Source organism: Portunus trituberculatus, chromosome 42 (assembly GCF_017591435.1).
Source record: "Portunus trituberculatus isolate SZX2019 chromosome 42, ASM1759143v1, whole genome shotgun sequence".
Taxonomy (NCBI): Eukaryota; Metazoa; Arthropoda; class Malacostraca; order Decapoda; family Portunidae; genus Portunus; species Portunus trituberculatus.
Window position 1 is genome coordinate 5,699,912 of NC_059296.1, and position 18,675 is coordinate 5,718,586.

At 38.6% G+C, this 18,675-nt stretch overlaps 1 protein-coding gene and 1 long non-coding RNA gene across 3 annotated transcripts in view; both read right to left on the reverse strand.

The window, feature by feature from the left end:
• Positions 1-1,023: 1,023 nt before the first annotated feature.
• On the reverse strand, positions 1,024-3,847 carry LOC123517760. The gene is made up of 2 exons (XR_006678571.1): positions 2,588-3,847; positions 1,024-2,410 (listed from the first exon to the last, which is right to left on the reverse strand). It is a non-coding gene; the product is annotated as an uncharacterized LOC123517760 (long non-coding RNA).
• A 2,713-nt stretch (positions 3,848-6,560) lies between these two features.
• Positions 6,561-18,675, reverse strand: part of LOC123517761 (proton channel OtopLc-like) — a 38,521-nt gene continuing 26,406 nt past the window's right edge. For both annotated transcript variants that reach the window (XM_045278180.1, XM_045278181.1), the window contains 6 exons: positions 11,414-11,568; positions 10,800-10,959; positions 10,429-10,693; positions 10,026-10,188; positions 9,437-9,583; positions 6,561-8,553 (listed from right to left, as the gene is read on the reverse strand). In XM_045278180.1, coding sequence (XP_045134115.1) covers positions 8,332-8,553; positions 9,437-9,583; positions 10,026-10,188; positions 10,429-10,693; positions 10,800-10,959; positions 11,414-11,568 — 1,112 coding nt within the window. In that variant the 3' untranslated portion in view covers positions 6,561-8,331. The remainder of the gene's footprint in view (positions 8,554-9,436; positions 9,584-10,025; positions 10,189-10,428; positions 10,694-10,799; positions 10,960-11,413; positions 11,569-18,675) is intronic.

An 18,675-nucleotide genomic window follows, 5' to 3' on the forward strand; every position in this document is an offset into this window, starting at 1 on the left:
CAGCTGGCAATTCCAGCCACCAATTGTGATGTGTGAACCTTCCTTTAGACTCCTGAGGGAAGATCTGTATTTTCTAAAGGCATTTTGTGACTTACAAGGGACAACCTGCTGTCTGTACTCAATATTCATGTAAAATTTGAACTGAATATGTATTAAGTTCAAAGTTCTCCTTGACTTCCCAAAACACTTAAAAAAATTGTACTAAGTTCCAAATGCCATAAAAAAATTTTAAAAATTGTACTAAGTCCCAAATGCCATAAAAAATTGTACTAAGTTCCCCAAAATGTCTTAGAAATTGTAATTGTAGTATCCAGAAACTTTTTTATTCCGAATAAAAGTGAAGGGAGACTTAATGTATTATTTTAGGGCTCACTGTGGATCTGCTTTGTCTCCGGAGACCCTTTCGAGTATTTTTGACTTAACACATTTTTATGAACCATTTCTCAGCATTTTTCCCAGATTTTGGAGTTTTTCCCAGATTTTCGATAATTTTTAAGGGTTTTTGGATTTTCAGGATATTTGGGTTTTTTGATTTTTTTTTTCTACTTGGCATTCTTAAATTTAATTTTTAAGGGTCTGGATTTTCAGGATATTTGGGTTTTTTTACTTGATTTTTTTTTCTATTTGGCATTCTTTATTTTTTTTCATTTTCAAGAAAAATGGCATTCTTATTTTTTTTCATTTTCAAGGATTTTTCTATTTTTTTTTTTTAACACTTACCGTTTCATTCCGATTACATTTTTCTCATTCCGATTACATTTTTCTATGTTTGTAGATTCTTAAAGAAAGGCATCAAAATTTGTCACCAATATTTTTTTATTCTTCAGAGTAGGCATCAAAATTTGTCACCAATATTTTTTTATTCTTCAGAGTAATTAAAGGCTTCATTCAAGTTAAGTAATTTTTTTTTTTTACTTTTTGAACAGTTAAAATATACTGTGAGAAGGGATATTACCATTTCATTGTTACCTAACCCAGCAAGCTTCAGGCATTTCTCAGAAAAGGAAGTATCAAAAAACCAAAACAAATGTCATAATTTATTATTCAGTACTGGAACAAAATCCAGGTATATTCATAGGGCAATTAAGGAGGGAATGACAAAAATAAAAATCTAGTTGTATTAGTAACAGATGCGAGGCAGAAATCTTGTCCTCCCTGAATGATAACGCAGCAGCAGCAGATACTGAATGATGACGGCGGCAGCAGCAGCAGCAGCAGGTACACGTGGCAGAGGTCCGTCCTCCCTCAAACGATGGCGCAGCAGCAGGTGCTGTTAGCAGTAAAACAAGGCATTAGTCTGTCTCCTCTCAATGGATGGCAGGACAGCGATGATGAAAGGAAGTCTGTCCTTCCCCCCCTGATGGCAGTATAGAACTCCTGGCAAGGCATAGCCCCTCACTGAAGAGGGGATGAAACTAGGCCGATGTACTGGTCACCTATAGTCTCCCAGTACAATAGTCCTTTTCCTGCAACAGGATGGCGACCGTTAGCAGGACATTGTGACAGAAGCAACTGAAACAGAGGAAAGTAATTTTGATCTCCATGTAAAAACCACCTTGCTCTCAATGTCATGGCTACACACCTACACGAGACTTGTTAGCAGCCATAGTCATGAATAGTGAACTGAACGTTTCAAAAGCTTTACATGAACACTTGATTAAGTACTGTCCACTCCCTTTACCTACCACCATTGGAGGGCTAATAGTTTCCTCGATCCAAACCGGTTTTCTCATTCAAACTTCCACCCATCATATCTCGTTCTGTGCCCTCGTTCCATCTTTATTACGGATTCTGACGATCTTGCTTACGTCGCACTTGTTGCATTACCACCACAAAGACCTATCAGGTCTTTTTGACCTACGCCTCTAACGTAATATGAAAATCAGCCTCCTTTCCCAAGAAACTTCCATGCCTCCCATTGCTTATGTACTGTCACTAATTGATAATGGGGCCAACATAAAACAGCAAATCTATTGTTAGCTAGCGTTAAATGATGGTGGCACCACAACACGCTTATGCCTAACACTCCTTCCTAAGCTTATATTGTAGATGCGTGAATCCTGGCTAGGTACTTACAACACCCGCGTCAAGGCCTAGATAGAAAACACTTCTCGATGTATACAGACCAGCAACCTCACTACACCTCTCCTCACAGCAGCGGCACGGCACGTCACCCCCGCCGCCCTGAATCCTCACGCAGGCCAAAAGTTCGTCCGATCCCTCCCTTTCGTTCTCGCTGGCACTGGCTGATCGACCGTCACACCACTGGCTTACGTGCAAGTCGAAAGTTGAACGTTGGCCGACACTGGCTGGTCGACTGTCGCCGCACCTCCGGCTTATGTGGAAGTTGAACGCTGAACGTTGGTCGTGACCTCGACAGGCGATAGTTGCGTCGCCCCAAACAATCTTCCTATCGTAAACAGGGATTAGAAAAAAAATCAAGACCAAGCACTGTAATACAATAGTACCAGTTCCGTTACCACTATTTCATTCACCTTTCCAACCCTAACCCATTTCACAGAGCTAAAGCCACACCTTAACCAAAAAGGAGGCTAATGTTACATGATACAACTAGAACAATACTTACGTTTGGCTGCCATCCACAAGTGACCAGCATCCTGCCACAACCCTTGCCATACCACCACTCACCCCTGTACCTGCCCCCGGTGACTTGAAATCAGGTGATATTAACGAGGTAGTGGCAAGGGTTGGCTATCCCTGTACATGTTACAGGGGAAAAGTGCCAGGAAACTATACTAAAAGTCATAACTATTGATGAACATCCATCACATGCCGCACATTTTCTACACGTAATGAAAGGAATAAAAAGCAGACCCAGACACATGAGTAACTTACCTTGGTACTCAGTTAACCATTGGTACCTATAGTTAGCCACCCTACAATAACCACACATCACCACTGACAATTACACACCTCTACTGCTCCAGAAGCGAGAGCCTGAGATACACCAAAATATATCCGTACTACAAAGGCCTCTCTCAATGCACACGCAAGCCCTGTCGTGGATACGCGACACCTATATGTAGGAGGGTGTTGTGAACTTCAGGCACAGTCAGCATGGGTGATTCGAGACCCTTTCGTTCAAGACATTGAATCAAATTCTTTTTTTCTTTAACTTTAGGAGACAATATGCATATACGGGCAAGACCAAGTTACCATGATCAATACCGATAAAGCCCCAACAGAAGACATGACTCTGGCAATACTTACCTACCCCCTAACCCACGGCATAGAACATCCTCCTCCTGTGTTCAACAAACCCCCTAACCCACGGCATAGAACATCCTCCTCCTGTGTTCAACAAACTATCATGTTCAGAGTTTTATTTATCGTTCCTACACCACTGTGATGTCAATCAAAACCACACAACTCGAGCGAGAACACAGACAAAGCACGTCTTACCTGTCCACGGCCTGCTGGAGAAGTAACACCTGGCTTCTCACCGCTCTAGACTTCACGTACTCCTCCTCCTGCCCCCCACCCCCCTCTTGTTAGCTGTGAGGACACTAACTACGTAGTAAATATATGGATCTTTCTGCAAGCATTGCTAATCAACTAGTCTAACTAGTTTAGACAGAGTATACCACAAACTTTCTTACGTGACGCGTCTGATCTTGGCAGTGTTTAGGGAATTAAGGTAAATAAAGATACGAGACATCTCAATAAACATCTGCTGAAAAGTGAATCTGAAAAAAAAAAAAAATATATAGTTCCAAAAATCAAGTATATAATTTGAAAACGTAACATGATATTTAGGTATTTCGAAACACGCATAACATTGAAGTGAGCAGAGACAAATAACTCACAATATTACGACACACACACACACACACACACACACATATATATATATATATATATATATATATATATATATATATATATATATATATATATATATATATATATATATATATATACACACACACACACACACACACACATATATATATATATATATATATATATATATATATATATATATATATATATATATATATATATATATATATATATATATATATATATGTGTGTGTGTGTGTGTGTGATCACTATGGGCCGCTGCGCTGGCAGCAAGGCCCATGCCTTTCTTGCATAAAGGCAAATCTTAAAAAAAAAAATAAATAAATAAATAAATAAATAAAAAAAAAAAAAATATATATATATATATATATATATATATATATATATATATATATATATATATATATATATATATATGTGTGTGTGTGTGTGTGTGTGTGTGTGTGTGTGTGTGTGTAACACAAAGAAAAAACAAAGAAACATCATACATGTCATATCTACGGCTCAAATAGTGGAAAAATGTCCACTACACAACACTACTCTTAGCCTTACGAGCAAACATGGCAGTCACGTGCGAAATTATCCCTGCATGTGAGTGTCCCTGGGGCTCCCCACCCCTCTGTTATTTTTGCTCAAACTCGTGGACAGAAGGATTTATGGAGCTAATATCCAAACCAGAGAAATCACGATCATGTATCACACCTCTACCAGCTACAATTACAGCAATCTGCAACCAAACTACTCAACGACCCAAGACCGTCACCTCCATGACGCCCCACCGCCACAATGAGTTGTCCGCCACTTCAACGAGCTTGTCCTGCTGGGCCTATACCAACTCCTAGGACTGACTGCCGGACTACCTTTACAAGAAAAGCACCATTCCTACTATTGTAAAATTTAATAATTCATAATCAACGTTGTGACATTTACATTCAGATTATTATTTTTTTTTATTATTATTATCATTATTATCCTGTGAAGCTTACGTAGAAAATACCTAAAAAATCCATTTTATCGTCTTATATGGAATGTGGAATGAAAGGTCCAGTATGGGTGATGATCCACTTGCTTTTGCAATCAGGAAAGTAATTGCAACAAATACACAAGCAGGAAATTTTGTGAGTGAGTTAATAGAGTCTGTACTATTAAAAAAAGCAAAAAGTTGTGTCAGAGAGTAAGTAGCATCGAGCCTGCAGGTGTGTGGTGTATAAAGATCTCAACCCTACCTTGACTACTCATGATATATACACTCGGAGCCAAACCCTGAATGAATTTCATAGATTTGAATTTACAAGATTTAAAGTGTCAGGCCACACATTAGCCATAGAGACTGGGCGATGGAATAGGCGTGGCCGGGGTCGCTTACCACCTGAAGACAGACAGAAAGACACGTGGTGGAGCGCTGTACCCAGACACAACATCTCAGGAACAGATATGCCTACCGCACACTGGAGGACATCTTCAATATTTTTCAAAATGAAGTAGTTTGTGAGATATTATACAACGTACTGCAAACATATAAATGATAAAGATAGTTGGCTATTTTGGATATGTGTATTTTACATGTTAAGAATGAGTAGGCTATAGGCTATGTAAGTTTGGTAATTTTTCTATTCACGGGAATTTCTATGGGAGATTTCAGGTTGATATAATTGCTATTTGAGTGACTTGATATTTTTGTGGACTACAGTATTTCACTTGTCTGTGGATTTTTTATGTATCTGTTTCTGTAGTCAATAAATCATCTATCTATCTATATCCCCATTCAAACCGGCTGGCGCCCACCATGACTCGCACCAAAACCTCTCCACAGCAACCCCCATCCCTTCCTGTGTCAACTAGTAAACATTTCCTTCAATTCTTAGTTTTCTGTTGTTGCCCACCCGAAATGCATAAAGTGAAATGATAAGAGGAACAAATGAGGAATTGAAGTGTGTGAGGGAGTGCAGCAGCAGCAGCAATGTTATCATCATTATCATGTGTGTCTGTGTTACAGGCAACTCAACACAGGATAAAGCTATCCTCTCTCTCTCTCTCTCTTCTTTTAATGTCACTAGAACCATAAGAAAAAAAAAAAAAAAAAAAAAACTTGAAAGCGTGTCACTATTAAAGAGCTGTACGTATTTTGAAACTGCTTTCACCATGACTGTTTTCCAAGGCCACAGAGATGCCTAGTCGGTTTCTCAATTGTTGTGTATTTGTCGGTAGAACCTTAAAAACACCCTTAAAAATGCTCTGCTCACAAGACTGTTTTGTTTTCTAAGACCACAGGAATGACCATAGGTAGTCAGGTTTCCTAGAATGTTTTTCCTCTTAGCAATGCAGAAATATCAATGTCACTGAAATCTTACAAACCCCCATAAAAACTCCTTAAAACTTCAACTATACTCTATTGACGAACGTTAGACACACAATCCATCACTTTAGTAGAACTTGGTGGTGTGGCTTGATAATGTTCTGACGAAGCACATTTTTATCTCCACTCCCTCACCTCTCTCTCTCTCTCTCTCTCTCGTCGGCAAAGCTAGTCAGAGTAGAATCCATGAGATGACTCACAAATGTGTTTAAGGAGGGAGTAACTATAGTCAACATGACCATGGCAATTTGGCAGCATAAAAAAAAAAAAAATTATATAATTATGGAATATATGTCTAAATCTGGCCATCTGCATTGTTAAGCTAATTGTGTAATATGAAATGTTCTATGAATCAAGAAAAGGATAAAAAAAAATAGAATAAACAAATCAGGAATTATATTAATTCATAATTACTTTTATCGTAGTTCTAAGTCATAAATACTACAAAAATTAGTCAATCTTCAGAAATAATTGTTACATATAAGATAACCTTTTATAACAAAAAGTATGTATGAATAAATGAAATACTGTCAGCTTCACCAAAGCTGGCACATCGTCACTCAGCACATGATTCTGCTTCCAAAGAGCACAGTATGTTTCATATTGGATAAAGAGATTGTAATGCATGGAGGTTCAATGCAATACATACACCTATCCCACTCTTATAAAATGACAAAACCTTGCATAGACTTCCTGTTTGTGCTGTTTCTATTAAGGTACAATTGTTAGGCAAGCATGTATACTTGCAAATGTCCTGATCTTGAGAGTGACTTCTTATTCTTAAATCATAACAACCCTACTGCAGTGGCTCACTTGTTTCTAGTCCAGAATTAATTAATAAAGACTGCAACCTTCATGCCAGCTACACTATATGAGTATTTACAGATTAATAAATGGATTTTCAAAAGATCTCTAATACAAGAAACCTTACAAATAATGTGAAAGGTCCCAGTCAGTGCTATCATTTCAGCTTTAATAGACAAGGAAGAATTCAATGTTCTTGAATATTCCAAATGTTAGTGAGAGTTTTAGCCATTAACTTCATCATATCATTCAAAATAATTCTTTCTAGGTAGTATCCAGGGACTTAAGCAGCGAGTAGTATTTTAATACAGGAGCTTAAACAACACACAGGAGAAATAGTGGGGAATTAAGATATAATTGGGATGGTCCCAAGAGGTAGTCCAGCCATCTCCATCCCCATGTTTTTGCACTATTAATGTGGGTGGCATTGAAGTGAAATCAGAGAGGGTGATGCATACATTTTTATGAGATTCAAGAATACTACTGTGAGCTTTGCAGTGTTTGCCCCTTCTGTCAGCTGCATAGAAATGGCAGAAAGGAAAATAATATTGATCAATCTTTTGAAAATCAAGCTTCACCTCAGCATTATATCATTAGCCTTGTCTGGAATTTAGTGCGGTACTATACAAGTACTACTAAGGTCCAGCAGCAAACACTTGTTATCTACTGTACATATTTCTGGTAGCACTTATGGATGTTGCTATTTCTGGTAGAACTTACCACACAAGTTGCTCTCTCAAAGAATTAATTGGTGTAATTTCTAGTGGTTTTGGTTGTGCTTTGTTAAAAGAAATAAATTATGTTTTTAAAATAAATGTTGCCACATGTAATTTCTGGCTGCTATCTGCATTTTCTTGAAATGTACTAAAGACAATTCTATAAAGCTCAGAATGTCTTAAGGCAACTGTATTAAAAACAAAACTCATGACCACAGAGAAATTCATAAGTGCTACTGAAGGCATATGAAGACACTATATAATCATTCACAAATTGCACTAATGCTTTTGACAACTGAAACTTACAAACCACAGACCTGTGCACATATCTAAAACTTCCTTCACTAAAGTAATTTAAGGGAAAATTGCAAAGATTGATCTATAGTCTATAGCTAGTAGTCATATACAGTATATGCACACTGGATAACAGTTATACATACTTGATAACATGATGTGTTTTGTGGCAAAGTTCATGAAGGGTTTCAAAGCAATCTTCAGGGCTGTTCTTAATTTCATTAATGAAATTAATAAGATTGATCTGGTCTGATTGGAAGATTAAATATAATATTTACAATACTATGACAACTAATTCAGACACACCACGTTCATACCAGCTTTCTAATAACTTATTCAATACTCATGTTTGAGCTTGTAAGACCTCTTCCATATTTCACAGAGGCAGACGGTGACATGAAAGCGGTAGAAGATGGCCAATGGCATTGATATGTGGGAGATGATGGTCCAGGCCCAGATTCCATAGAAGTTGAGCTGTGTTGGATGGGCATCAGCTCGGGATGTCTCAAAGGTGTTGATTGCCCACATAGCAAGATTGCACACCAACAAGAAGGTAACCTGAAAGTAAAGTTGAAATCAAGTACACGTATACAGTACTCATCATAAATATTGGACACCTGATACTTATAGTGAAAAAAGTATGGTCCTCTTGAGAGTGAACCATGTTAGCCAATAGCATCAGTCCTGCCAGTACATCACCATGTCCCTCAGCTTTGAGCCACAGACTCATAGCCATCAGTCAGTGTGTCTTGGACCATGTTGGAGAGTAGTAATCTGCAGCAACTTTTTCTGCATCCTGGCATATTATTGCACAATAATACCTTATGATAATTACTTCAGTTTGCTGATAAGGCTGGCTAGTAGTAAACAAACAGTATTCATTTTGAGATTATTGTGTAGATCATGAATCTCAAGGAAGTAAGTAAGTCAGTTAGAGAAATACCTGAACATTTTTCAGTACCCAGGACATAGTATAAAAATAATGTTGGTCATGGCAGTTTAGCAAGGCTAAACATTAAAAATGATCTGTGTGCCCCAGAGAGCTATTACAATCTTAAAGGTTTCACTGGTATTAATTAACATCAGACTCCACTGGACACATAGAATAGTAACAGCCCTCTTATTTGTCTTCCAGGGTGTCCAGACAATGGCCTTACTCCCTGTCATGACCAATGTCCTTTATGTCCTGGATACTGCTAACTGTTCAGTTATTTCTCTAACTTAACTACTTCCTTGAGGCTCATGATCTGCACAAGTCTTAGATGAATACTGTTTAGTAAAGGAAGATTTTGACTTGAAATGTAATTAAATTTATCTGTTTTTCTTCTGGTTGATATTGCTCTTGGAAGGTGGTAGTTAAGATAAGAGTAATGCATCTAGATATACTCCTTCATATCTTTGTCACTAGGCCTTAAGGTAAACAATACAAGTAAGAACTTACCATTTCCCTTCCAGGTTTGCGCTCCAGTTGCTCTGAGTTGTAGCAGCAGCGACGTGTGGCATCCAGGATGAAGATGGTCTGCAGGGTGGTCTGTGTCAGGGTGATGATCGCAGACAACAGAGGCAGCACCATCACAGCCCGAGCATCCTGTTGAAATTATCACAAATTTTTAAAGCTGAAACATGAAGGAAAACCCAGGCTGTCTCCATGAAATGTAAAATTACACACAACTCTGCAAAATTTCTTATAATAATTGGCCATTCATGGTTTATTTATTTTTTTTTGTTGGCCACAGCATTACCATGCAAATTTTTTTTGGCATTAGATATCTGCAAATTGTTATCTGTAGCTATTATTCAATATGTGATTAAGTTTGATGAATGTATTTTTATTATATATGAAAGTTATTGATTGCAAGAAATAACAAAAAATACTGTGATTTTTAAGAGTTTACAATGCAATTAAACTTTGCTTTTAAAGGGTTATGTACATTCAGTTTGTCATTTTAATACTTCTAGTCTAGACAAGCAACTGCCTGAAAATTTTCAGCTAATATACAAATGAGTAAACAACAGAGCACATCACGAACACTCATGGTGAAGTGTCCACCAATGATGGTGAAGGAGGTGTAGATATAAACTCCAGTCTGAGCAATGAGCAACAGGATGTTGTCCAGCTCAATGTCTCCTTCAGGCACAAATTCCAGCTCCCGCATCTGTATCATGCCTACCACCACCGTCACAGTGGCAACGCTGGAAAGTGGAATCTCACTCACTTACTGTTATAAAAATGTATTCCCATTTGTAGATTACTATTCCCAATATTAAAAATCTTTCTGATGTCATGCATCCAATCAACTACAATTTACTTCCTGACATTTTCCAACTATACCTAGCACAGTCAAAAATGTCTGTTTGGGCAGGGTTTGCTGCTGGACAGCTATTCCTCCACTGTTGCTACACCTCTACCCTTCATCGGATCTTGCTGCTCACCTGTACACTGAAAGTTCTATGATGTTGGCTTCCATGATGGCTAGAGACTTGTAAGCTTCATTATTGATGAGGACAAAGAAGAGGATAAGGGAAATGATGGTCAGTACAAGGACGAGGATGCCCATGAAGAGTCCACGGTTGGCATGGGCGCAGTCAACTGAGTAGTGGTGGCGGACCCTCCGGGCAAGGTATGTTGAAATGTCAGAGTCTCCATCACGGGTGACCTCTGGCTTGTTTATGTTGTTCCACACAACGTACAGCACACCTAAAGAGGGAAGTGATGAAGGTTGATGAGGAAGTACATTGAATTCCTCAAGATAAACTTATCATATTGTATCACACCAACCTTGAATACAGTTTAGAACACAAACCAGCACAGAGCAGTGAATACTCGATAGTGCATGGGAAGAGGAATGGGGATGCCTTGTCAACCAGTTCTCCCATGAGCTCTGAGCGGCTGCATTCATAAATGCTGAACACTTGTCCATGGTCATTGGTGTGATGAGCTGGGGCATGGGTACTGTTAGCTTCCTGATGGAGGGACAAAGGCATCTTGTTACCTGGGAACCATTATACTAACAGGTTGCATGATCAACTTGAGCCTTCCCTTTCACAGAGTTCAATAAATATGTCTGCAGAACCCTAACAAATACATCACAATATGAAGAACTTATATCTTACTGTTGGCCATTGGTCCTTTGTTAAACAATTCTTGTCTAACACTAAATCAAAACCTAAAGAGATAAAATGATGTACAAAAATAGTACACTACAACTCAGTAATGTTCCTTTTCTTATTTTTGCATGAATAAGTGAAAGATGTAAGTTTCTCAAAAGGTAGCAATAAATAGAAATACCTTTACTATAATGATAGATGCAACTTTCTCAGAACATAGCAATAAACTGACTTGACAACCTTAGCAATACATTTACTCAAGAATTACTGTTAATACATCCCTCACTTGTACTTGGAATCACAGACACACCTCAAGATGAGAATGATTCATTGGTGTGCCATGGTCGCTGTGCTCCGCCAACTGAGGGGCATGGACGTCCTCATGGCCATGCTCTACAGCGTGGTCATGGCTGCCCAACACGGTTGAGTCACCGTGATGACCTGTCGACAGGTTGGTCCCACGAACTAATGAAAAGACAAAGCTAAGATGAAAATCCATCCTGATGTTATTTTGGGGGGGAGGTAGTTAAAGGCACTATAGAAACAGGGAGTTTCAAGTGATAGAAGGGTCAAATATTTGCAAGATTCAGGTGTTTGCATTTTTCATTCTGTGGGAATAAATAAAAAAGATTGTATGATTAGCTCACTTAGTGAATAGTGACTAGACCTAAAAATGAATGTACTTCAGAAAAGATATAACTTTCAATAATAAAAGTACCATGCTTCCTCAATCTGTCCCCTTACAAACCTAAAAAGCCACACTGCATACCACTGGAACCTGATGCTCAGCTGACCCCTCACTGAGCAACCCAAGAGTGCCACCACAGCGGCAGTCCAATCCACACTAGTCACAAACAAAGCAGCCTACCTCAGACTGCATTCAACTACAACATCTTGAGAGTCAAACATTTGCTTTATCTTGGAAATATGCCATAAAAATCATAAAGTGCTGAACAATGAGATATATTTCCTGTATTTAAATACTGTAGTACTGATGTGTTTGTTTATTCTGACTTTTGGGGCAAAGATCTGTTTTTGCTCTTCATGCCTTTCAATTTTATGCTTCCTAACCTTGGCAGTTGATGTCTTGCACCATAATAAGGCATTATTTATTTGAGCCACAGTGTAAAACGATAGACACTGATAAGTCAAGAAAACTTCCAGTGTAATTCATTAACACAAATGGCCTCTTCTTGATTATATCCTGGCTAAAGATTATTATTATTATTATAACTATTATGAGCAACGCTGCAAACCCATAATGGTAAAGCATAATATGGTACTACCAACTTAAGGCCACCAGCAGGGAAAGCACCAGAGTAGAAAATCAGTGAAAAGAAAAAGAGAAATGTAAAAACAGGAAAGTGAAATAAAGAAAGTAAAATAACAAGAAAAAACAACAAAATAACATAAAACTTAAATAGGTTAGCGAGGTACCAATTTTGACTATGAATGGAGAGAAGAAAAAATAAATAAATAAATAAACAAGAAATAAAAAAAATAACAACAGCTTTGAACTTCTGAAGTTCAAAAAATTCCACAACCTGGCTTGACAGTTGACATAATTTCATAGTAGCTGGAATAAAACATCTTGAATACTGTCAGGTTTTCAAACTTACAAAAGCTAAAGAAAGGCTGTTCCAATCATTAACATTACTAATAGCTCAGGCTGTTCCAATCATTAACATTACTAATAGCTCAAACTGGTTGGGACAGTTCTGGAAGCTGAGAACAAAGACGATACCAAGCCAACCCCAAAATAAAGGCAGCTGGCTTCATCTGATAAATTCATTCTTTTTTTTTTTTTTCCCATTCTGTGAAAGTCACCTCCCTGATTTATGTAAATGTTGTGATATGTGAATTGGTTCTTGTTCTTTGTTTGATCTCTTCATCTTCCTCCATCATTTGTAAGTGACATCAGCTTGCAGAGAATCAGGCAGCAGCTCCTGAGTGTTGAGTGCCTGTCTGTTGTGTTTGTGAGGCTCTTACCAGGAGGCCACAGGCAACACCAAGCATCTCAATTGGAGTGCTTGATGCAGGAACTTGCGAGACAACTGTAGTATGCTTGTGTGTAGTATGCTACAACTAATTCAATGAGAACAAGATTTATGGATTTATGGACTTCAAGGGTCATCAGAGAAATGTATTTTCTTGTAAGTTATGAAAAAATTATGATAATTTTGTCTAATATGCATGTGTGGCTGTTTTTGCTGTGAGGAGACAGAGTGAGTTACTGTTAAAAGGAAGCATTTGTGGAGAGATCAAATATGCTAATGAATGTTAGTGAATTATTTTTATAACAAAAGAGAATTTACACCAATATATATTAATGTAGCATTTGATAATTACTAAAGATTAGTAAATTTATCTTACTTTCATCACTGAAATTAGTATTACCAAAAACAAACAAAGCATAGAAGGACAGATGTTGACATTAGTAAAGTCATTTGATGATGATGAACCACAAATCTATTACATTTCCAAATCAATACATAGTTCTACACCAGCACCTGTAAGTTCAGTCAACCCATCAAAAACAAAAAGCTTCTATTCAGATGTCACTAATATCACATTCAGCAGCATTCTGCATGGTTAGACTGTTTGGACTGGTTCACTCATGAGTCTGTACATACGGCCCTGTTAAGAGGAAAGTAGGAGAAAGAAAAACAAAAAATCTAAAAGGAGGGTCCAGTTAACGTAAGAGGTGTCTTGACACTCCTCTTTTGAAAGAGTTTAAGTCATAGGCAGGTGGAAATACAGACACAGGTAGAGAGTTCCAGAGTTTACCAGTGTAGGGAATGAAGGAGTGAAGATACTGGTTAACTCTTGCATTAGGAAGATGGACAGAATAGGGATGAGAAGAAGTAGAGAGTCTTGTGCAGCGAGGCCGCAGGAGGGGAAGGCATGCAGTTAGCAAGTTCAGAAGAGCAGACAGCATGAAAACAGCGGTAGAAGACAGATAAAGATGCAACATTGCGGCGGTGACTTAAAGAATCAAGACAGTCAGTTAGAGGAGAAGAGTTGATAAGACGAAAAGCTTTAGATTCCACCTTGTTTAGTAAAGCTGTGTGTGGATCCCCCAGACATGAGAGCCATACTCCATACACGGGCGGATAAGGCCCTTGTACAGAGCAAGCAGCTGGGAGGGAGAGAAAATGGACGAAGACGCCATAGGACACCTAACTTCTTGGAAGCTGATTTAGCAAGAGTAGAGATGTGAAATTTCCAGTTTAGATTTTTAGTGAAGGATAGACCGAGTGTGTTTAATGTAGAGGAGAGGGAAGTTGAGTGTTATTGAAGAAGAGAGGATAGTTGTCTGGAAGGTTATGTCGAGTAGATAGTTGTAGAAATTGAGTTTTGAGGCATTGAACAAAACCAGGTTTTCTCTGCCCCAATCAGAAACAAGTGAAAGATCAGAAGTTAGGCGTCCTATAGCATCTCGCCTTGAGTCATTTAATTGTTGTTGGGTTGGGCGTCTGTTGAACGCTGTTGAATAATGCAAGGTGGTATCATCAGCATAGGAGTGGATAGGGCATTGAGTCAGATTTAGGAGATCATTGATGAATAATAGAAAGAGAGTGGGTGATAGGACAGAACCCTGTGGAACACCACTGTTGATAGTTTTAGGGAAGAACAGTGACCGTCTACTACAGCAGCAATAGAACGATCGGAAAGGAAACTGGAGATGAAGGTACAGAGAGAAGGATAGAATCCGTAGGAGGGTAGTTTAGAAATTAAAGATTTGTGCCAGACTCTATCGAAGGCTTTCGATATGTCAAGGCCGACAGCAAAGGTTTCACCGAAGTCCCTAAAGAGGATGACCAAGATTCAGTTAGGAAAGTAAGAAGATCACCAGTAGATCTGCCTTTACGGAAACCATACTGGCAATCAGAGAGAAGGTTGTGAGCTGATAGATGCCTCATTATCTTCCTATTAAGGATAGACTCAAAGGCTTTAGAAAGGCAGGAAATCAAAGCTATAGGGCGGTAGTTAGAAGGATTGGAGTGGTCACCTTTTTAGGGACAGGTTGAATGTGAGCAAACTTCCAGCAAGAAGGATAAATAGAAGTAGAGAGACACAGATGAAAGAGTTTGACCAGGCAGTGAGCGAGTTCGGAAGCACAGTTTTGAGAACAACAGGAGGGACTCCATCCGGACCGTAAGCCTTCCGAGAATCAAGGCCAGAGAGGGCCAGGAAAACGTCTTTATAAAGAATTTTAATTTTAGGGATGAAGTAGTCAGAGGGTGGAGGAGTAGGAGGAATATGCCCAGAATCATCCAAAGTTGAGTTGGTAGCAAAGGTTTGAGCGAAGAGTTCAGCTTTAGAAAAGAAGAGACAGCTGTAGAGCCATCTGGATGAAGTAAAGGAGGGAAAGACGAAGAAGTAAAGTTGTTAGAGATATTATTGGCTAGATGCCAGAAATCTCGAGAGGAGTTAGAATTGGAAAGACTTTGACATTTTCTATTGATGAAAGAGTTTTTAGTAAGTTGGAGAATAGATTTGGCATGATTACGGGCAGAAATATATAGGGCATGAGTTTCAGCAGTTGGATGGCTACGGAACCGTTTGTGAGCCGCCTCTCTATCATTGACAGCACGAGAACAAGCAGAGTTAAACCAAGGCTTTTTAGCTTTAGGGTTAGAGAAAGTATGAGGAATGTATAGCTCCATGCCAGAGATAATCACCTCTGTTATGCGCTCGGCACAAAGAGAAGGATCTCTGACATGAAAACAATAATCATCCCAAGGAAATCAGAATAGTACTGCCTTAGTTCCTCCCACTTAGCAGAGTTAAAATGCCAGAAGCACCTCCGCTTAGGCGGGTCCTGAGGCTGCACTGGAGTGATAGAACAGGTAACGGAAATTAGATTGTGGTCGGAGGAGCCCAACGGAGAGGAAAGTTTAACAGAGTAAGCAGAAGGGTTGGAGGTTAGGAAAAGATCAAGAATGTTGGGCGTGTCTCCAAGGCGGTCAGGAATACGGGTAGGGAACTGCACTAGCTGCTCTAGGTCATGAAGGATAGCAAAGTTGAAGGTTTGTTCACCAGGTTGGTCAGTGAAAGAAGATGAAAGCCAAAGCTGGTGGTGAACATTGAAATCCCCTAAAATGGAGATCTCAGCAAAAGGAAAGTGAGATACTGTCACACTCCCTTGTGAAGCATCACATAAAACACTGACACTTTATCTGAAGATGAGAAATGAGTACATTTCTCCGAGAGGCATCCATGCCAAGGACTGAATTCCTGGCATGGAGTATACAGTACAGTGCCTACATTGTTGAGACTATAAACAAATGTTAGATCCTTAGACAATTTTCAAGGTCTTCATACTTGCAGTCAGTACAATGTATACCTAACTTACTTTACTTAGGATATCAAAATAACTAGTGTGGTTTCTACTTATGACATGCAAAGCAAATTCCCCTTTTTCCAAGCAACCCATTCTGCTCCATCTTAAAATACTCATCATACATCAATGTACCCAAGAAGTAAGTTATTAATGCTTAAAAAATGCAAACCTGTGACTATACATATTGGATTAGAAATGAGTTAATACAGTCTGATTATTTCTTCAATCTGCAAAGTGTATGTATAAGGCACACCTTAACACTCTCCCCGTGCTAAAGTTATGCAGTCGTAACTTTTGGAGACTGGCAACTGGAAATGGTTTAGTCTGATTCAACACAGTACAGGTAATGGGTGGCTGCCATGCCCATGACCCTTCTCCTCCACCTCCATGCAGTCACCTCCCACAACAAAACAAGACTCCCAGTGAGAGAGATGCAATTCCCTCTGTGCACCCTAAACCCACAGCTTTTGAGTGTACCACCACGCAATACATCTTTAGTACTGGCTCTCAGTAAAAGGTAAAGCACAGTGAGGCCAGGAAAGACAAACTGAGAGTCCTTCAAGCAGAATTCTAAATCTATATCACAAAATCTGGAGGTTTTTAAAGTATTGACATTATCCACAATTCATTAATATTTTCACAATAATGTGACACAACATATTATTATTAAGATTATGACTGTATAATACAGTGGTCTCGTGAGCTCTGCATCACATCAAATCCTGCAATTAATTAATTCTGTGGTGAACCAAGAATTCCCATCCTTGGCAGCTCATCTAGATCATCACTCAGGATGCTCATAATTTTCTGTGGCATCCCCATTCTGCATCTCATAGATGCAATACAGTACAACACTCACAGGAGTAGTTAGCATTCATCTTCTTAGCTTCTATTATCCCCACACATTTCATGATTTTACTCTTACTTTCAGTCACTTTACCCTTTTCACCCATCTTTCTACACCACTCCATTAGTAGCCTCAGACTCAAATATCATGTAATTCAAATCTTTTGCAAGTGTGAGGGGTGTCACCAGGAGGTTAGCAGATTAGCATGTCCACCCAGCTAATGGAAGGTCCTGTGTTCAATGCCTGGCCAGTGCCTGCCTTTTGTAATAAAAGCCTGTGCTTAACATGACACAGAGAGAGGAATCCAGGGAGCATTTTAAATGGCCTAGATTGGCCTGGAGAGGATGTCCTTAGGTGACCATGGTGTACCAATTAGCACATAAAATGGAAGTTCATAATTTCAGTCCCTAGCTGGTGCCTGCCTTTTTTTTTGTGATCTTCCAATTCTAGCAGCAAGTAAGGAAACTTAGGCACTGCTGTATTTGAAAATCTAGAATATGTCTGATCATAAATATTCTGGATAAGGGATTCTCACCCTGTATGTATGTATCTAAGACTGTACTGTATTAACTGTTATAAGATTTGGTTATAGTTATAACCACACTACAAGTGAAATGTGCCCATCAAAAACTTATGTATCAAGTAATCTTATGTTTACAATAACTGTAATAAAAAAAATCTTGCTCATGTTCTCAAAACACAATGACTATAAGACCAGCATAAACAGCACCGTGAGTTGGCATAAAACTCTACGAAATGGCAAAACATTTAGTGTGCCACCTACAGACTCATGAGACCCAAGCTTCTCACTCCTCTACTAAAAAAGCAAGAGGGAAGCTTGTAAGTACCATTTTCTCACAAAAGTAGACTGATCTATAGAAAAACAAATAAAAATAAATAAAGAAGTAAACTGTCTGGCACACAGGAAGTAGAATGACAGTTAAATAGAAGAGCAGCAACCTCCACAGCTAATGACAATGATATCATCAACATCCAATATTACTTTCACTGACTTATATTTTCATAAAAGCTATTAAGAAATGAGTTTCTTTATGAATCCATATAAATACTTTAATGGAATTAGATTCACGTGCACTTAAATGGATTAAACTTTAAGATGTAGATGATTATTTCCAAGCAGAGCAACAGTACAATTTTTTAACATGATGATTTTTAATAATTATTTTATTTTGACAATCAAAAAATTAATTTCATTAAAAATGTTCAGGAGTGAGAATACTTACATACATACACATATTTACACACACAAACATCATTGAAAGAGAGGGAGAGAGAGAGAGAGAGGTAGAGAGACAGAAAGATTACACACATAGGGACCAAAAGTGCACACACACACACACACACACACACACACACA